This window comes from Lathyrus oleraceus, chromosome 6 (assembly GCF_024323335.1).
Source record: "Lathyrus oleraceus cultivar Zhongwan6 chromosome 6, CAAS_Psat_ZW6_1.0, whole genome shotgun sequence".
Taxonomy (NCBI): domain Eukaryota; kingdom Viridiplantae; phylum Streptophyta; class Magnoliopsida; order Fabales; family Fabaceae; genus Lathyrus; species Lathyrus oleraceus.
The window spans coordinates 207,225,309-207,243,638 of NC_066584.1; the positions used below are offsets into that span (position 1 = coordinate 207,225,309).

At 36.5% G+C, this 18,330-nt stretch overlaps 1 protein-coding gene across 1 annotated transcript; it reads right to left on the reverse strand.

The window, feature by feature from the left end:
- Positions 1–10,929: 10,929 nt before the first annotated feature.
- Positions 10,930–16,698, reverse strand: LOC127092854 (uncharacterized). The gene is made up of 6 exons (XM_051031746.1): positions 16,362–16,698; positions 16,060–16,152; positions 12,156–12,285; positions 11,558–11,864; positions 11,406–11,460; positions 10,930–11,282 (listed from the first exon to the last, which is right to left on the reverse strand). The coding sequence occupies exons 1-6, from the start codon at positions 16,479–16,481 to the stop codon at positions 11,208–11,210; spliced, it is 780 nt and encodes a 259-aa protein (XP_050887703.1). The 5' UTR covers positions 16,482–16,698; the 3' UTR covers positions 10,930–11,207.
- Between the last annotated feature and the right edge of the window lie 1,632 nt (positions 16,699–18,330).

The following is an 18,330-nucleotide window of genomic DNA, read 5'->3' on the forward strand; positions in this document are numbered from 1 at the left end:
TCGGTTTAAGAATATTGAACAGGGGCAGCTGTCATACCCCAAAATTTGCCCGTTAATCTTGCAAGACATTTTTCAAGACATTGATCTTAAAGGAACAAAGACCCAGCACACAGGTGGCCAAATCCAGAAAATGACTTAAACTGGCTTGCTCGCTAGGCGAGCAAAATCCTTTGCCTAGCGAACTCATCGCTGCACCACTCGCCTAGCGAAGCTTGCGAATACCAGAAATTTTGGGCTTCATTCTGAGCCCATTAGGTCACAAAAACTATTATAAATACCAAGACCTCATTCAGAAAAAGGGACAGACGGAGAGGGAACAAGCAAACCCTAACAGAGGCAACCGGAAAAACCCTGGAGGCTAACCAAGAGAATTCAGAACAACCCTAAAGGAAACCCTGAAGGAAACTCATTTGCACAAATGTTACCTCCGCCCAACTCAATCCGACACCAACCCTAAGAGTGATCTGCCAATTCAACATTGCAATTCAATTGCAAACAGGTTTGCACTACCACTACCGCTTTATGCTTCCAATTTACATGTGACATAATGATTGAATTTATAAATATATCTTAGGTTTGCATGTGGATTTAAGTATGCATGGATATCTTGAATGTTTAACCATGTAATTTCTGTAAGGGATGCCATAGGGTTTGGAGCTTGCTGAAATCGTACTGTTATTAGACTCAAAACCCGTAGCCGTTCGCTAGCACATCGCTAAGCGAACATGTAGCGAGCGTTCGCCAAGCCTTCGCTAGGCGAGGCAGTAGCGAACGTGACAGTCGCTGTTTTTTTTGGTTCTGTTATGTGCTTATTTGACATGTTCTATCATAACTGTGTATTATTTGCCCGACATTATTACTGCTGCGATTCCTTTGTTCGGTGCAACTATTGACCGCACCCCATTTGGTATTCTGACCTGTTTGCTGAATTTTGTGAGGGCTCACATACTCCCGGAGAAGGTAGCTTGCTAGGTATTCCACTTTATTTGTGGGATACCCTTGTGGAGATTCATCCTAATTACCTAACTGATTATAAATTGTTGCCTTTGAATATATGATCTTGGCCCTCTCTTTATTGCCTTACGGTATTACGGTCATGTCCCGCGAATGTGGGGATACACTTAGCAAAGACCCTTCGGTTAAATCATCATGTCCCTACAAGAAAAATCATAGTCCCTCGGATGTCGCCTGCGAATATATGATTTTGTCCCTTGATGACCCTTCGTTGTAGCCTATGAGTTAATGATGATTGTCCCTTCGAATGCTAAGGTATCCTTACAAATGTGGCCTCCAATGACCAATCGATGACCCTACAATGTCCCTTTACATCCAAAGGATAAGACTACTTATTTCTCAATAGTAAGGACAGTCTTACCCTCCTAAGGATAGGAAATACCTATAAAAACCTTGGTTAGGTACAACTCTTAAATGCTGACTCACAACTTACAATACTTTTCACACCTCACACTTGGCAAAACATCTATTAGAAAATCACCACTTGGTATACATTCATACTAGAATCATTACCAAGTTATATTTTTCTAAACAGCTTTCAAAATTAAACGAGGTAAATACTTTGTATACATTCGTACAAGAATCATTACAAAGTTAAACTTTTTTTTCAAAACATTTTCTAAACAGCTCTCACACACTTTTTCAGACAAGAAAAACATAAGTGATTAAGCAATTAAGAGCCCATGGATAACCATGGATACAAAGGGTGCTAACACCTTCCCTTTGTATAATGTACCTCCCGAACCCAAAATCTAATCAAGGTTTTTCCTGTTCTTTTCCGCCTTTCCTTATTGGATAAAAGAAAAGTCGGTGGCGACTCTTGCTATCCGCGACATTTGCTTTCCAAAGCAAAAACACACAAAGTCAGTTCACCGTATGACAGTGATCATCAAAGCTTTTGATGGTTCTCGCAAGATTGTTATTGGTGAGGTGGACCTTCCAGTGAAGATAGGTCCGAGTGATTTCCAAATTACTTTCCAAGTAATGGATATCCACCCGGCCTATAGCTGCTTGTTAGGAAGGCCATGGATACATGAAGTGGGAGCTGTTACGTCAACTCTGCATCAGAAATTGAAATTTGTGAAGAATGGAAAGCTCGTCATTGTGGGTGGAGAGAAAGCTTTATTGGTCAGCCACCTGTCGTCTTTCTCATATGTTGAAGCTGAGGATGAGATTGGAACTCCGTTCCAAGCTCTATCTATTGCTGGAGAAAAGAGAGTTGGGGCACATATGTCCTCTTTTAAAGACGCGCAGAAAGTTGTTAAAGATGGTAGTTCTGATCAGTGGGGTCAGATGGTAGAGGTCGTCGAGAACAAGAATCGTGCTGGTTTGGGTTTTCAGCAAGCCTTTGCTAGTGGAACGATTGGGATTGACATTATCCCATTTCCCTCGATTTCATGTTGCTATTGGTTGTGGGACTTTTTTGGTTTGCCAATATTGTTTCAATGTTGATCCTCTACTGTTGCAAGGTATCTCATTCTCCGTGGAATTGTTTGATTTGGCTATTGAAGGCCTTGATATGGTGTTGGGATTTCCATGGCTTCAGTTCTTGGGGAAAGTTTTACATGATTACTCATCCCTTACGGTGGAACTTATGTGGCATGATAAGAAGGTTAACCTTCAGGGAGATACCTCTTTAGCTTCCCAATCGGTGTCCCTTCATCAGCTGCAAGCCTTGGTTCAGAGCGATGTAATCTCTGGTATTTTCACCCTCACTCAATCTTGCCCAGAACCTGAACCCAACTTAAATCAATCCCTCATTTTTTCCCAAAGCATACCCCAACCAATTTCAGAGTTACTACAATGCTTTGAGAAGGTGTTTTCTACACCCACTGGTCTTCCCCCACACCTCTCTATTGATCACCATATTCACTTGGTCGAATGATCCAAACTAGTTCCAAAAGTCCAAAATGGAGAAGCTTATTTGTGAAATGCTTAATCAAGGAATTATAATTCCTAGTTGTAGCCCTTTCTCTTTGCCACTGTTGTTGGTCCGTAAGAAAGATGGCACATGGGGGTTTTGTGTTGACTATCATGCACTCAATGCAGCCACGGTAAAAGACAAGTTTCTGATCCCTACCATTGACGAGTTATTGGATGAGCTTGGTGGTGCAACAATGTTTACTAAGCTGGATATATGTGTCGGTTACCATCAGATTCACGTTCATTCTTGGGATACCTACAAGACTTCTTTTCGGACTCATGAAGGACATTTTGAGTTTTTAGTGATGCCATTTGGGCTCACTAACGCCCCATCCACATTCCAAGCAACGATGAACCAACTATTTTCACAATTCTTAAGTTGGTTTGTCATCGTTTTCTTTGACGATATATTGATATATACCTCATCTTTAGAAAACCATGCGTGCATTTGGAACAGGTCTCGAAGTGCTTGTTAACTCATTGTTTTTATGTCAAGCTCTCCAAATGTTTATTTTGCCATGAATCTATTGCATATCTTGGTCACATTGTACCCTCCCAAGGCGTCAATAGGGATCCCGGAAAAATTGAGGGTATGGTCAACTGGCCACAACCAAATACTATGAAACAACTCAAAGGCTTCCTCAGTTTAACTGGTTACTATCGATGTTTCATTGCAAATTATGCGAGCATTGCTGCCCCATTAACAGATCTACTGCACCATGAGTCATTTAGTTTGACGCACACAACCGCACCTGCTTTTACTGCATTAAAACAGGCAACAGTTGGGACCCCGGTCCTTCGCTTACCATATTTTCTCAAGAGTTTATCATTGAGACAAATGCTTCAAAGTTAGGCATAGAGGCTATGATTATGCAAGAGGGACATCCAATTGCATTTTTCATTAAGAAACTGGGTCTAAAAATGCAGGGGGCGTTAGTGTACATCAAAGAATTACATGCTATTATGGAGGCAGTTCTCAAATGCCGACAATATATGTTGGGACACTTCTTTACTATTCACACTAACCACATAAGAGAATTAAAGAATTGTTGCAGCTAGTCATTCGAACACCAAACTAACATGCTTATGTGCATAAATTGTTGTGGTTTCAATTTTCAATTAAATATAAAAGTGGCGCATCAAACAAAGTCGTAGATACTCTATTCAAGATGTTAGACGATAGGTCAAGATCTAGAGGGGGTGAATAGATCACAAGTTAAAATTTGAATCAAAATTGGTTTTGAAAAAAATTATAGCGCGGAAGCAAGTTTCAAAAATCTCCCAAATCAAAAATCGTCTAACCGAACCTACTATCAAAAAGTTTGGATATGCAATGATAATAATCCACAAGTCAATCAACAACAACTAATTACAACTAGTTGAATACAATATAATAGGAAAAGTTTATCTCCAATTATCAAAACACACAAAAACTTAAGTCAAATAATTTATCGAACACTTAATGTGCAATCAACAATGTTTGGAACGTTATGTAGGGTTTGTTGTTCTTAAAAATCAAATCACAACCAAATGGTTTGTGATCTACACAATAACACAAAATTTAAAATGCATTCAAAATTATGATCCAAACAATGTTGATCAAATGATCAATGCAATTGATAGTTTGCAAACTACAAAAATAAAAGAGAGAGAGAGAGAGAGAGAGAGAGAGAGAGAGAGAGAGTACACAAGGATTTGTTTAGCCAGTTCCTCAATCGACCTCGTTATGGATACGTCTGGCCTCAATTCAAATTCAAATTGAGATATTATATTATATCTTACTTTGCAAAATGTGCGTATACAAGAGAAAAAGAAATAGAACTCTACAAATCCTAAGTTTTTTGTTGACTATACCACCTCCAAAACCCTTGATCGAATAACCAACAATGTTGTTTCAATTCACCTATTTTTACTACTTCCTTATAAGGCACTCCTTGTCCCAAGGCACTCCTTGTCCCAAGGTTTTCACCCGACTGAATTAATCTCAAGCTCACACTTGTTGAAATCAAGATTTGTCAACACGAGTCACCGTCTCACGCTACTCCCTTGCAAGGCACCCCTTGTCCCAAATCTATTATTTTTAATCTCAAAAACTTATCAAAAAACTATAAAAATTAAATAAATTTATAATTTTTTAGAATTAATTCATTTTCAGTAATTTGTAGACAAAGTTTGTTAAAAGATATTTTAGTAATTTTTTTATTAAGTCTCACTTGTATTTAAGCAAGTGAGTGGTGTGAACAAATAATACATTTATTCCTTTGTGTAGTATGTATGTAGCAGTGTATGTGTGCAACCATTTTAAGAGTAATGGAAGTTTGTTATTATTCTCTTTTCTCTCTCTTATTTCCATTGTTCATCTTTATCACATTGTGTATCAACAATTACTAACTAGAATTCCGATTCAGATCCACAGGGAAACACCATGGGATACATGAGTGAAAAGGTGAGGCGTTGTGAGATTGATTTATGTTCGGAGAATTCATGTTGAGTTTATGTTAAGAATCGTAACAGAATAACATATCTTGATTCTACGGGATTGGGAAATATTGTGTTTGGGTGAGATCTTAGTGTATTGTACAAGGTTGAAGATGAACGGAAACGGTATTCTGAGTACCAAGCTTCTAGTATTCGATGGCAAGAACTGGAACCGTTTGGATGATTCAGATGCGTGCGTTGTTTGGAGCTCAAGATGTTCTTGATCTCATCAATGATAGTTACGTTCGAGTTGCACTTCTATAAAATGCAGCGGATGCGCAGAGAAATGCTCAATGTGATCTGAGGAAGGATCGAAAGGCGTTGTTCTACATCCATCAGTGTGTGGATGTGAACGTATTTGAGAAAATCGATGATTCGACGATGCTGGAAGCTGCCTGGGACACACTGGTGCGGTTCTACGACGGTGATGCATCAGTGAAGAAGGTGAAGCTTCAGTCACTATGTAAACAATACGAGAATTTTAGCATGAAGAATAATGAGAAGGTACCTGACTACATCTCCAAAGTGATTCTGATCACAAATGAGATGAAGTCGTGTGGAGAAACTATCTTTGAAGAAAGTATCATTAAGAAGATATTGAGATCTCTTACTCCTCAGTTTGATTACATTGTTGTAGCAAGTGAACATTCTAAGGATCTGAGCACCGTGATAATAGAAGAGTTACAAAGCATTTTGAAGGCGGAAGAGTTGCATCTGACTGAAAGAACCTCTGAGAGAGAGGTAGAGCAGGCTCTGAAAGCTTCTTTTGTCAAGAAAGACCAGAAAATATCTTGGTCAGAAGCCAAGAAATATATGGTAGGTCTCAAAAGTCAAAAACCTCAACTTTTGGGAGTTAGAGGGGAAAGGAGAAGTATGACAAGAGAAAAGTTCAATGTTACTGTTGTAAGAATTTTGGCCATTTCTTGCAGATTGTTGGTCAAACAAGGGAGGAAATCAGAAGAAGCGAATATAGCCAGAAGTTTTGGTGATGAATATGTGATATTAATAGCTTCTGATTCTGATAATGCGTCTCTAGAAGATTGGTGGTATATGGACACTAGTTGTTCAAACCATCTTATTGGAAACAGGAAATGGCTGGTTGATTTTGACTCTAGGAAGAGGACCAAAGTCAGATGTACTGATGATAAGTATCTGAATGTTGAAGGAATAAGGGATGTTAAAGTGATTATGAATAATGGCAAATCTGCATTAATTCAGAACGTCTGGTATGTTCCTGGCATGAAGAGCAATCTGATGAGTGTAGGTCAATTAATTGAAAAGGGATTCTTAGTTACCATGAAGGATAATCTTTTGAAGTTGTATGAATGCAATCAGAAGTTGATTATGGAGTCAGAACAGGGGAAGAATAGAACATTCAAGGTGAATGTTAAAACTGCGGACTCTGAATGCCTTAGTGCAACAAGTGTTGTGAAGGAAAGTGAGTTGTGGCACAAAAGATTTGGTCATTTGACCTTAAGAAGCTTAGGGAATCTGAATTCAAAGAAATTGGTACATGGAATTCCTGAAATTAAGAAACCAGAAAAGTCATGTAATGTGTGCATGAGAGGGAAGCAACCAAGACTGTCATTTGCATCAAAAGTAGCTCCAAGAGCAAAACATGCTTTGGGAGTAGTGCATTATGATGTGTGTGGACCATTTCCAGAACCTTCACTAGGAGGGAATAAATACTTTGTGTCATTTGTGGATGAGTTCACAAGGATGACATGGGTATCCCTTATAAAGTTCAAACACGAGGTGTTTGCTGAATTTAAGAAATTCAGAATCAATGCTGAGAAACAAAGTGGTTGGATTATGAAGATTCTCAAAACTGGTGGTGGAGGTGAGTATAACTCTAGAGTTCAAGAAGTTTTGTGAGGAGAATGGAATTGAGCATGAAGTGACTTCTCCATATACTCCTCAACACAATGGTCTTGCTGAAAGGAGAAACCGAACTTTGCTTGATATGACAAAGAGCATGTTGAAGGAGAAGAAGTTTCTCAACACTTTGTGGGGAGAAGTTGTCGTTGCTGCAACATATATGCTCAACATGTGTCCAACCAAGAAGCTGAATGAAAAATTTCCTTTTGAGAGGTGGACTGGAGATAAGAAAAGTGTGAGTCATTTCAGAGTATTTGGTTATGTCTGTTATAAACATGTTCCAGATGCTACTAGAAAGAAGTTGAATGATATAAGCAAGGTGATGTTATTGGTGGGGTATCACAGTACAAGTGCTTATAAGATTTATGGTCCATTCACCAATAAGGTTGAAGTCAGTAGAGATGTTATTGTGAAAGAGTCAGAAGTATGGGATTGGAGCAAGTCTCAATCCAACTCTGGTGCAGAGTTAACTTCTGAAAATATTGATTTTGATTCTGAAGATGAGTCAGAGCCTGAAAATGATTCTGAGAGTGAGTCAGAATCAGAAGGCGAGATTGATTCTGAGGAAGAATCTGATTCTGATCCAAATTCGGATGGTGATTCAGATTATGGTTATCCAGATTCTGATGGTGATTCAGATTATAGTGGTAATCCATATTCTGAGAATATTCCAGATTTTGAAGGTGGTCATGCTTCTTATGTTGGTACTTCTGGAGTTTCAGTATTTGATATTGTTCCAGAATCAGAAGGTTCTGAACAAGTTCAGAGGCCACAAAGAATCAGAAACATTCTGAGAAGGTTTGCAGAGTTTGACATGCTGCAAGATACTGAAGTAGATTCTGAATGAAAAGTTGTTCAGGGTGCCATGTTAGTAGACTTTGAACACATGACTACGGAAGAATCTCTCAAGCAGAAAGTCTGGTTGAAGGCCATGAAAGAAGAACTTGATGCCATAGAGAGAAACAAGACTTGGAAGCTGACAGAACTTCCAAAGAACAAGAAAGCCATCAGCGTGAGATGGGTTTATAAGATGAAGCTAAAGCCAGACTGATCAATTGGAAAACACAAAGCAAGGTTAGTTGTGAGTGGTTTTCTACAGAAACATGGGTTAGATTACTTTGAAGTGTTTGCGCTTGTAGCAAATGAAACAATCAGGCTGGTGATTGCGATATTTGCTAACAGGAATTGGCCTCTGATGCATTTAGACGTGAAATATGCATTTCTGAATGGTTCATTAGAAGAAGAGGTTTATGTGTCACAACCTCCTGGATTTGAGAAAAAGAATCGAGAAATGATGGTGTACAAATTACACAAAGCTTTGTATGGAGTGAAGCAAGCCCATAGAGCTTGAAATCTGAAAATTGATTCATTTTTCAAGAAGTTGGGATTTCAAAAATGTGAGATGGAGTATGGTGTATATGTTCAGCATACTTCTGAAGGCAATATGATTATGGTCTGTTTGTATGTTAATGACATATTGCTAACAGGAAGTTGTGAACATGGGATAGTTAAGTTCAAGAAGGAGTTGATGAATGAGTTTGAGATGACTGATCTAGGAAATATGGTTTATTTTCTAAGGATGGAGATTATGTAGTCTGAGAAAGGCATAATTTTACATCAACTGAAATATGAACTTGAGCTTCTGAAGATATTTGAGTTGTTGAATTGTAAAGTTGTTGTCACACCTGCTGATACAAATCAGAAATTGGATTTGGATTTTGATGGTGATGATGTAGATGCGACAACGTTTACGCAATTGGTAGGCTCTCTGAGGTATTTCTGTAATACCAGACCTGATATTTGCTATGCAGTTGGAATGGTTAGTAAGTTTGTGAGTAAAGCGAAGTGTTCTCATTACCAAGTTGTTGTCAGAATTCTGAGGTATATAAAGGAAACTCTGAAATATGGAGTTTTGTTCCCTTCTTGTGCTGAAACTAACTCAGAACTTCTAAGTTACTCAGATTCTGATTGGTGTGGAGACAGAGTTGACAAAAGAAGTACTTTTGGATACTTGTTTAAGTTTATGGGAAGTCCTATTTCTTGGTGTTGGAGGAAACAACCAGTTGTTGCTTTGTCAATCTGTGAAGCAGAATATATTGCAGGTGTTGTGACTGTATGTCAAGCTGTGTGGCTTCTGAATTTACTGCAGGATCTAAAGATCAAAGTAAACAAGCCTCTGAAGCTGATAATTGATAACAAGTCTGCAATCAATCTTGCCAAGAATCCAGTGTTGCATGGGAGAATCAAGCATATTGAGATTAAATATCACTTTCTGATAAATCAGGTTCAGAATGGAGTGCTAGAAGTTGTGCACTATAGCATCTAGAAGCAGCTGGCAGATGTTCTGACAAAGGCGATCAAGACTGATCAATTTCTCCGCTTGAGGGATATAATTGGTGTTGTTAGTTTTGGTTAAGCTAAATATGAATTAAGGGGTGGTGTTAAGATTAATTCACTTTCAATAATTTATAGACAAAGTTTGTTAGAGGGTATTTTAGTATTCTCATTAAATTCCACTTGTTTTTAAGCAAGTGAGTGGTGTGAACAAATAAAACCTTTATTCCTTTGTACATTCTGTAGTAGCGTGTGTGCAACCATTTTATAACCATTTTAAGAATAGTAAAAATTTGTTATTATTCTCTCTTCTCTCTCTTATTTTAATTGTTCATCTTTATCATTTTGTATACCAACAGACAATACTTAATTTATGTTAACGAAAGACAATCACCAAATTTTTTAAATTTCAAAAAATTTAAAATGATTATTAAATATTTCTTTTACTAACATTACATTTCAATTTTTTTATAAAAGAAATTAATGCTAAGACATAATAAAATAAAATAAAAACACTTCAATTTACAATTATATATTTTAAAAAAAAATTGCTAATCAAAGCAGGCGGGCAGGATGGAAGATGTGTTTGGGATGTGTTCGGTTTCCCCGTCCTCAAAGCGTCTTCAGAGGGACTTAGTTATTATCACCATTATAAAAGGAGAAAATTCTCATCCAAGAATTTATCTTAGAGTCTCTTTTTCACCCAAAGAGCAAGGTTTGGTAGTTTCACGCAAAGAGTCTCTGTTTTACAAGGTTCCAAGCCATCCTTATCTTCACAAGGGCTTTATTAACCTTTTGGTTCTCTCTAAAACCCGTCTCACCTTCATTTTTAGGGAGACATTCATCTAGTTTCTTGCAGATGTCCTTAAGCAAAATAATGAGCTGTGTCCCACAAGTTGGGACGGCGCATGGCTAGCAAATGGACAGTGTTTGGACTTCCTTGAGGACAATCTTTGTCTGGCCTTGTCTAGGAGTCATTCAAGTCAACAATATGCTTTCTGCAATCAAGCAGGGGGAATGCCCGTGTACCTTCCCATTCATGGGTTATACAAAATATTGTAACTGCTGCATTGTTTCTGGTTTTGGCTGTTTCTCGTGAGAAATTGCAGGAGAGACCTTGGTTTTGGCTGCTTCTCATGAGAAATTGCAGGAGAGACCTTGGTTTTGGAAAGACTTGCACGCTAACTTGATGGTTGACAGAATTGATTTAAAAGCCTAGATGCTAACAGCAAGGAGCAAACAAACACGAGAACAATAGTTTTAAAGATAAATTGTTGGTGCAAAATAACAGATACAGATAAATTAACAGCAGTTCAATGAAATGGTATAAATAGGGCGGGAGTAAAGACCTCACTCCATTATGAATACAAATTAAGAACATGTTTATCCCAGCGAAAAGAAATGGTGATGAACTAAAACTAAATTTTAAATGTGAAACAGTATATATACTATTTCCAATAGTGTACATTAAAATTACTACAAAAACTATAATTTAATGAAAGCAAGCTGAGTTAAATTAATCAGAGTATGCGCAAATGACTGTTGAGAGCTGATTACTTGTAGAAAAAGCATACTCATTGTTAATTTATTGCCAACTTATCACACAATGATTGATAAGCTGCACTGCAATGCTTGAACTTTTCCTCTGCTATAACCTATCATCATGCATAATGATTACTATGATTAGCAAGCTTTACAACAATTTATAGATATTCATCTAAAAGAATAGAACAAGAAAGAAGGAGGAAGTAATCAGTGGGGTCAGAGCTTGGCAGCACCTTGGAAGAGCCTTGATGACGATCAGGATGCCATTTAAGGGCGCATGCACGGTACCTGATTTGGTAAAATAGTTAAATTCTTTAGTTAAAGTAGAAACCAGCAGCACTGGCTTCCAATGTTTGTAACGTTTAATAATTGGAAAAGAACTCACGCAATCTTCACATCTTCGAGTTTCAGAGGACCAGAAGCTCTCAATCCAAGGGCTAATCTATCAGAGACTAAATTTGAACGCAAACTATCAGACTCGGACTCAGACTCGGACCCAGTTGAGGAGCCGTATCCATTGTCACTCTGTCGTTTCCACTTCCAAGATTTACCATAATTAGAAAAGTCTCCTGACCTCCCACAGTGAGGATTTTCCTCATTTATAAATGACCAATAGAAGACTCGATTCCCACCAAAGGCAGAGCGGAAAATGTTTTCAACATCAATATCATCTTCACAAAATTCATGATATCCTGAAAGAGATCAAATTTGTTGAAATCTAATATGTGAATTCAGAATACGCTCTATAGAAACTTCTTGGCAAAATTAATAAACACAATTTAGGTGATTTATTTAAGAAAACTTATGCGACATAACACCAAATCAGATCCATGATCATTACTATCTAAATCCATAAAGCCTACTAATGTATATGCATGAAAAGTTCCAGATAATATGCAGTTATAAGATTTTCCCAAAAAAAAAATCAAACACTCCAACCAAGATAATCAGTACTACAAGCTAAATTTTGCAAGCATCCTTACTTCTGTATCGGTATCTTCCTTGATTGTCATTATTGTGCTTTCCAGAATTCTTAGGAGAATATTGTTTTTTAAACCACGAAGTGTCTCGGCTGGAAGATGGGTCATCCTCGCCAATATCTTCTTTCCAGTTCTGAACCATGAAGAAAAAGACAAGCATAAGCACCAATGTAGTTAAAATCTACAAAGGAGTTGTTACAACGTGAAATTGTAGCCCGAATCATAAGATTATACGAAATTTATGAAACTCCTACATATGCATATAATTTCATATTGTTAAAGAGTCTCACATCGGACAATATATGGCATGAACAGGTGTTTATAAATGGAGGCAATCCTCACCTTACAAGTCAATTTTGTAGGGTTGTGTTAGGCCCAACCCAAAACTCTAAGATGGTGTCAGAGCCTCGTTCCATTGGGGCGTCCACCATTTAGTTCCACACTCCATACGCAAATACTGGGCATGAGAGGAGGTGTTAAAGAGTCTCAAATCGGACAATATATGGCATGAACATGTGTTAATAAATGGAGGCAATCCTCATCTTACAAACCAGTTTTGTAGGGTTAAGTTAGGTCACTCAAATTTATATAGCACAAGAGAAAGAAAACCTTTATCAGAGACAATTAAACTTAAATTTATAAGCATAAGTCAATAAGGTGAGGATTGCCCCCATTTATAAACACACCACAAGCCATATCTCTAAGCAATGTGGGACTAAATCCACCCCTTCAAAGCTAACACAATGAAGGTGTTAGGGGCTGCAATGAGACAAGACAAAGTGCCGCAATTAAGGCGACTAGGGGCGGATCGCAATTAAGACGGAAAGTCCAGCACACACCCTCATGCTTGGGCTTCAATGAGCCCGAAGCATGGACGATGCGGGAAGCCCAACAATGGATTTAGGATAGGCTCTGATACCATCTCAAGAATGTGTGATTGGGCCTAACTCATCCCTACAAAACCGGCTTGTAAGATGAGGATTGTCCCCGTTTATAAAAAAACATAGACCATATCTCTAAGCAATGTGGGACTAAATTCACCCCTTCAAAGCTAACACAATGAAGGTGTTAGGGGCTGCAATGAGGCAAGCCAAAGTGCCGCAATTAAGACGGAAAATCCAACAAGAGACAATTAAACTTAAATTTATAAGCATAAGTCATACAAACTAGAAACTCAACTTCACAATTCATAATCAAAACAATGAAAGCGAGTAAAAACACCAAGAAATTAACACCTAGTCCTCAAATTGAAAGTCATAATCACTCATGCAATCTTGATTTGCTCAACTTCTTTCCATAATCCACTCGGCAGTGGAGTGGATCCCTCACCAATAGAAACATTTCAATTTGAAGCCATTTGGTCAGTAATAAAGATCAGTCCCGTAAGTACATGTAAGATGGTAAAAGACTGCAGAGACATTTGATATGCTGGGGGTACAGGTTCACACCTGCCATTTCTCATTTTTCAGGACTTAGTTTGTGAGAGTTTTGCAGCTAGTTTTTTTAGAACAAAACAGAAACCAACTGCATGGACAAAGAACCTCACAAAGATGGAACAAATCCTTTGGTCATCAACTCAACAGAAAAACTTGCGCAAACAACAATAGCTAAGGGCTGCAAGAGAAGCTTTCAGTCGCGTGACAGCAAGACCTGAGAAAAACCTGTGGTTGTGACTTGTAAAACAAATAAGTTGCAGATAAAAGGGTATATTTTTAACCCAAAAACCCTATTTTGTAAAAGAGTTATTTCTGCCCTGTGCATGCTGGAACGGGTTGTTTCTGCTAACCCTAGTGCAGATGGACCATTTTTAACAAAAATATGTGCGCCACAGGACAGAGCATAATCCAACCCAGAATTGCCGAAAAGAAAATACAAATAGCAGCTCATATGAGTCCACAATTAAACAATGCATCACACCTGATTCTACCATAATCCGATTCTTCGTGAACTATAAACTGTTTAGGGCAAGTAAAATCGTAAAGTAATGCATCTTACGATCAAAAACACAATTCTATCTACCATGATAAGCACTTTAGATGCAACATCTTGAAACAAGTAAACCAGGGAATAGCGAAGGAAGGGGAATTGTCTAGATCTACGAATAAAAGAGTACTTAAAGTGAACATCAAAAAGTCTTTTTTCCCAATAGATGAAGTTAGCTAATGGATCAAACGGTGTCATAAACTCAGACTCAGTGTTGCCCATGGCGGATGGCGGTCCATATGACGGAGAGCCAAAATCCAACCATACCGGACGCTTTGTGGCGCCGTTATAGCAGATTGTGGCGGAAAAACCCACAATATCGGTCGATATTTACCATTGCGGCGAGCCCGAAAACCACCATGTATATCCGCAATTGCGGATATTTGATAACACTGCACATAATGCCCTGTCCCGTGACAAACTACTTTAATCCAAATCCTGATTTAATGACATAGTTGTTTTTCTCAGTCTCCCTTCACCTCTAACTATTGAATTATCATTCATCCAGTCTACCCCTGTAACTGGATCTTCTATAGAGAAATCACCATTGGAGACACTTTATCATCTTTTCCATTATAATGCTTTCATATCTACTATATTTCGTATTTTGCGTCCATTCATCCATTGTAACATTCTTATATCTGCCTCATGGTTTTAAACTTTCTGCTGACTTTGTGGCTCAACATTCTATCGAATACAACATCACATGTCTTAAACAAAAGTCAAATACACTAATACAGAGCACTCCTAAATACCACATGCGCCTTTATTGGACAGAAGCATAAGCATACCGTATCTAAATTGACAACATTAATAAGGCCTAAGAATTTTAGGAGAAACTCAGTGAACAAAGACGGACTTCTTCTGTCTCGGAGCATTCAGAAGTAGAAAATACCCAATTAGAGCAGAAAAAAAGCTAAAGTCTAGATCTCACAGATGTATAAGAAAATGAAGCACCTCCACTAAACCTTCAGAAAGGGAAAAGGTATTCTCTATTATTTATTTGTTCAAATTGCCATTCATAAGTATTCTCTTGGAAGATAGTAACAAGTCAAATGACTAACAGTGTTTTCATGTAAAATGTCAACAAAAGAAAATGACCAAATAAAAAATCCTACCAATGATTAAATGTAATAATTGGCACAGCTTTAAGAGTGCAAAACCCTCCAGAGTAATTGTCTAAAGCCCTTGATTGATTTTTCCAGCCCCAAAACACCCCACAATTCATCTAGAACTGACGACGTTATGGCACTGGACTAAAACTCATATATGGGAAGGAAGACGCATTGACCGATCTTAAACAGAATTCTGTCATTAGAATTTGATGCTAAGCTGCTAAATTCAAGAAGTAAACATCATAACATGATAATTACTTGTCTTTCTCTATCGAATCGACTATAAATCTATATTTTAGCAAAAATGAGATAGTTCCTAACTAAAGCCATTTAAGGGACACAACTCATTACATGCCTAAAAAAAACTTTAGGCTCCATTTATTTTGTGAAAACATTTTCTATTTTCATTTTCTAATTTGTGTTAATTTTATTTGCATCTAAGGAGGTGAATGAGCCTTGATGCGAATAATCGTGTGCGTTTTTTGAAAAACCAATCAAAATGCCAAAAAAAAAAATCATTATTTTCAAAAATGCATCATCCCTTAACTAATCCATCTTCTATCCATCACAATGGCTCACTTCAACTGTCTCTCATCTTCTTATAAAGTTAAAATGAACACATATTTCAAAAAATGAAAATAGAAAATGTTTTCACAGGTAACCAAAACCTTATGTTCTCCATTTTCTTCTTCTTTTCACATTATTATTGTACATTGTTGAAAAACCACCACAAGAAAGAGAGATACATAACATAACATAATACAACAAGAGATAAAGACATATAGTTATCCATACAAAGCATCAATAACCTGAAACATGAATTCTGCATAAGCATTGACATTACAGAGCAACGATTGTTTCGCCTGCATCCTTCTAAATCTTCTCGAGTAATGATTACATCTCTGCAATCAAATCAACTTTCATAAATCAATTCTTATCCCATGTTACATAAAAACATAAACCCAAACAATAGCATTAAACACACAGTTGTTCAACCTTGTTCATTCATTCAACAGTAATCAGAAAATGACCAAATCAAAAACCAAAAGTAAAATAAAATCAATAAAAATGAGAATATCCATAATGCAATTGATAAGAGAAATGAACTAACAGATTCCCAAAATTTGTTCCTTTTGCGTTCCAATGGAGGAGTGGAATGGAAGAGTTTGAGGGTGAAGGAAAGACGATTAGGGTTTGTGTGGGTTAAAGTGGTTTTGAAGGCGCTATTCATTTTTTGTTATGCGAATTTGGAATTTGCGAGAGGGATAAAGTTTGAAGTTAAAGATATGGTAAAGGGGAATCACGGCGAAGAATCGAAGCTAAATTTACTGAGATGAAATCCCCATTTCACTCGCCACCGCGAGGAACTCCCTATTCAACTTGTGCTTGGGAGCAAGTTTAGGGGAAAACAAAATCACCATTAAATCCTTAATTTTTTATTTTATTTTTCTAGGCAATAGTAAAATGTAGTTTTTGAGTCTATTAGAGTTTTGGGTAGTTATCTATTTAGATAAGATTTTTTTTCGTTAAAAAATAATTTTTTAAGAAGATTTTTTATTTTTCTGTTTAAAAATATTTTTTTTGAGAAGATTTTCTATTTTTTCGCTTTTTCCGTTCAAAAATAATTTATTGAAAGAATTTGTAATTTTTTCGTTCAAAAATTGTAGTTGAGAGAGGGTTTGCAATTTTACGTTCAAAAATTGTAATCGAGAGAATTTACCGTTTTTTCGTTCAAAATTTGTAATTGAGAGCGGATTTGCAATTTTTCCGTTCAAAAATTGCAGTTTAGAGGGTTTACAGATTTCTCCTTAAAAATTCAATTTGATGAGAGAGTTTGTAATTTTGTTTTTGTAAAGATTCGAAGTTGAATAGTAAATTTGTGAGTTTTTTTTTGTTTAATTAAATATTTCAACAAAAGGAGGAAATGTCTTTTTATTTAATTATTTTTCCAACAACTGATATCAAAGCTAAAATTTCAATCACAGGAGGAAGAAAGAGTAACAAAAATTATGATTAAGCGAAAATGAAAAAGTAACAATTATTCTAATTAAGGGAGGAAGAAGACAAAAAGATTGAAGAGTAATAATTTTACAAATGTGATGATGATCTTAAATGCTTTGAAAATTAAGTTGATTACAAAGTGAAGATATGTGAGACTTTGGATGAAAGGAAGATTTGTTGGGTCAAATATTATATTCATCAAAGTCTCAAATCGAATAGTAGAAATAAAATAGAATCTTAGTACTAATATAAATAAAGATAGTTAGTTTGAGTTTTCTACCCAAAAAAATGTAGTTTTTTTTTTGGTGTATTGAGGTTTTGGGTAGTTAGTTGTGTGCTTAGAGAAGATTTCTATCTTTCCTTTCAAAAATAGTTTGTTGAGAGTATTTTCTATTTTTCCTTTCAAAAATAATTTGTTGAGAGGGTTTTCTATTTTTCCGTTCAAAAATAGTTTGTTAAGAGGGTTTGTAATTTTTTCGTTAAAAATTGCAATTTAATGAGAGAGTTTGTAATTTTATTTTGTAAAGATTTGAAGTTGAATAATGAATTTGGGATTGTTGTTTTCGAATGTTTTTTGCTCTTTTTTTTTGTGGGTATGCTCGTGCATGAGTAGAAATTTGTTTTTTTTATTTATTTTCCCAACAGATATGACCTAGTTTTTTTTGGATTTTTATATTATTAATATTCAATATTCATATGATTGATTGGAACCCTATATGTCACACCCTCTTTCTCTTTTCCCACAAATAGTGTCTCAAAAATGTGTACAAATCTCAACTATTTTCATCTTCAAAACGCAACAACAACAATACTCAAATCAAAACACATTCTTATAACAATAGATAACTATTGATATCTCTGCATCCTTCATTTAAAATTAAAGTCTTCATTGTTTCTTCTCTTGTATCTTCTAATTGTGATTCTTGTACTTTGTTCATTGTTTTTTGATTTGAATCTGAAAAATGGATATACAGGTCGTTTAAGGTATAGATTTACAATTCCCATTTTTTTTGTATTCCCCCCAATTTTTTGTGGCAATGATGAAGTAACATCAGATCTGAAGTTTATCTTTTTCTTGT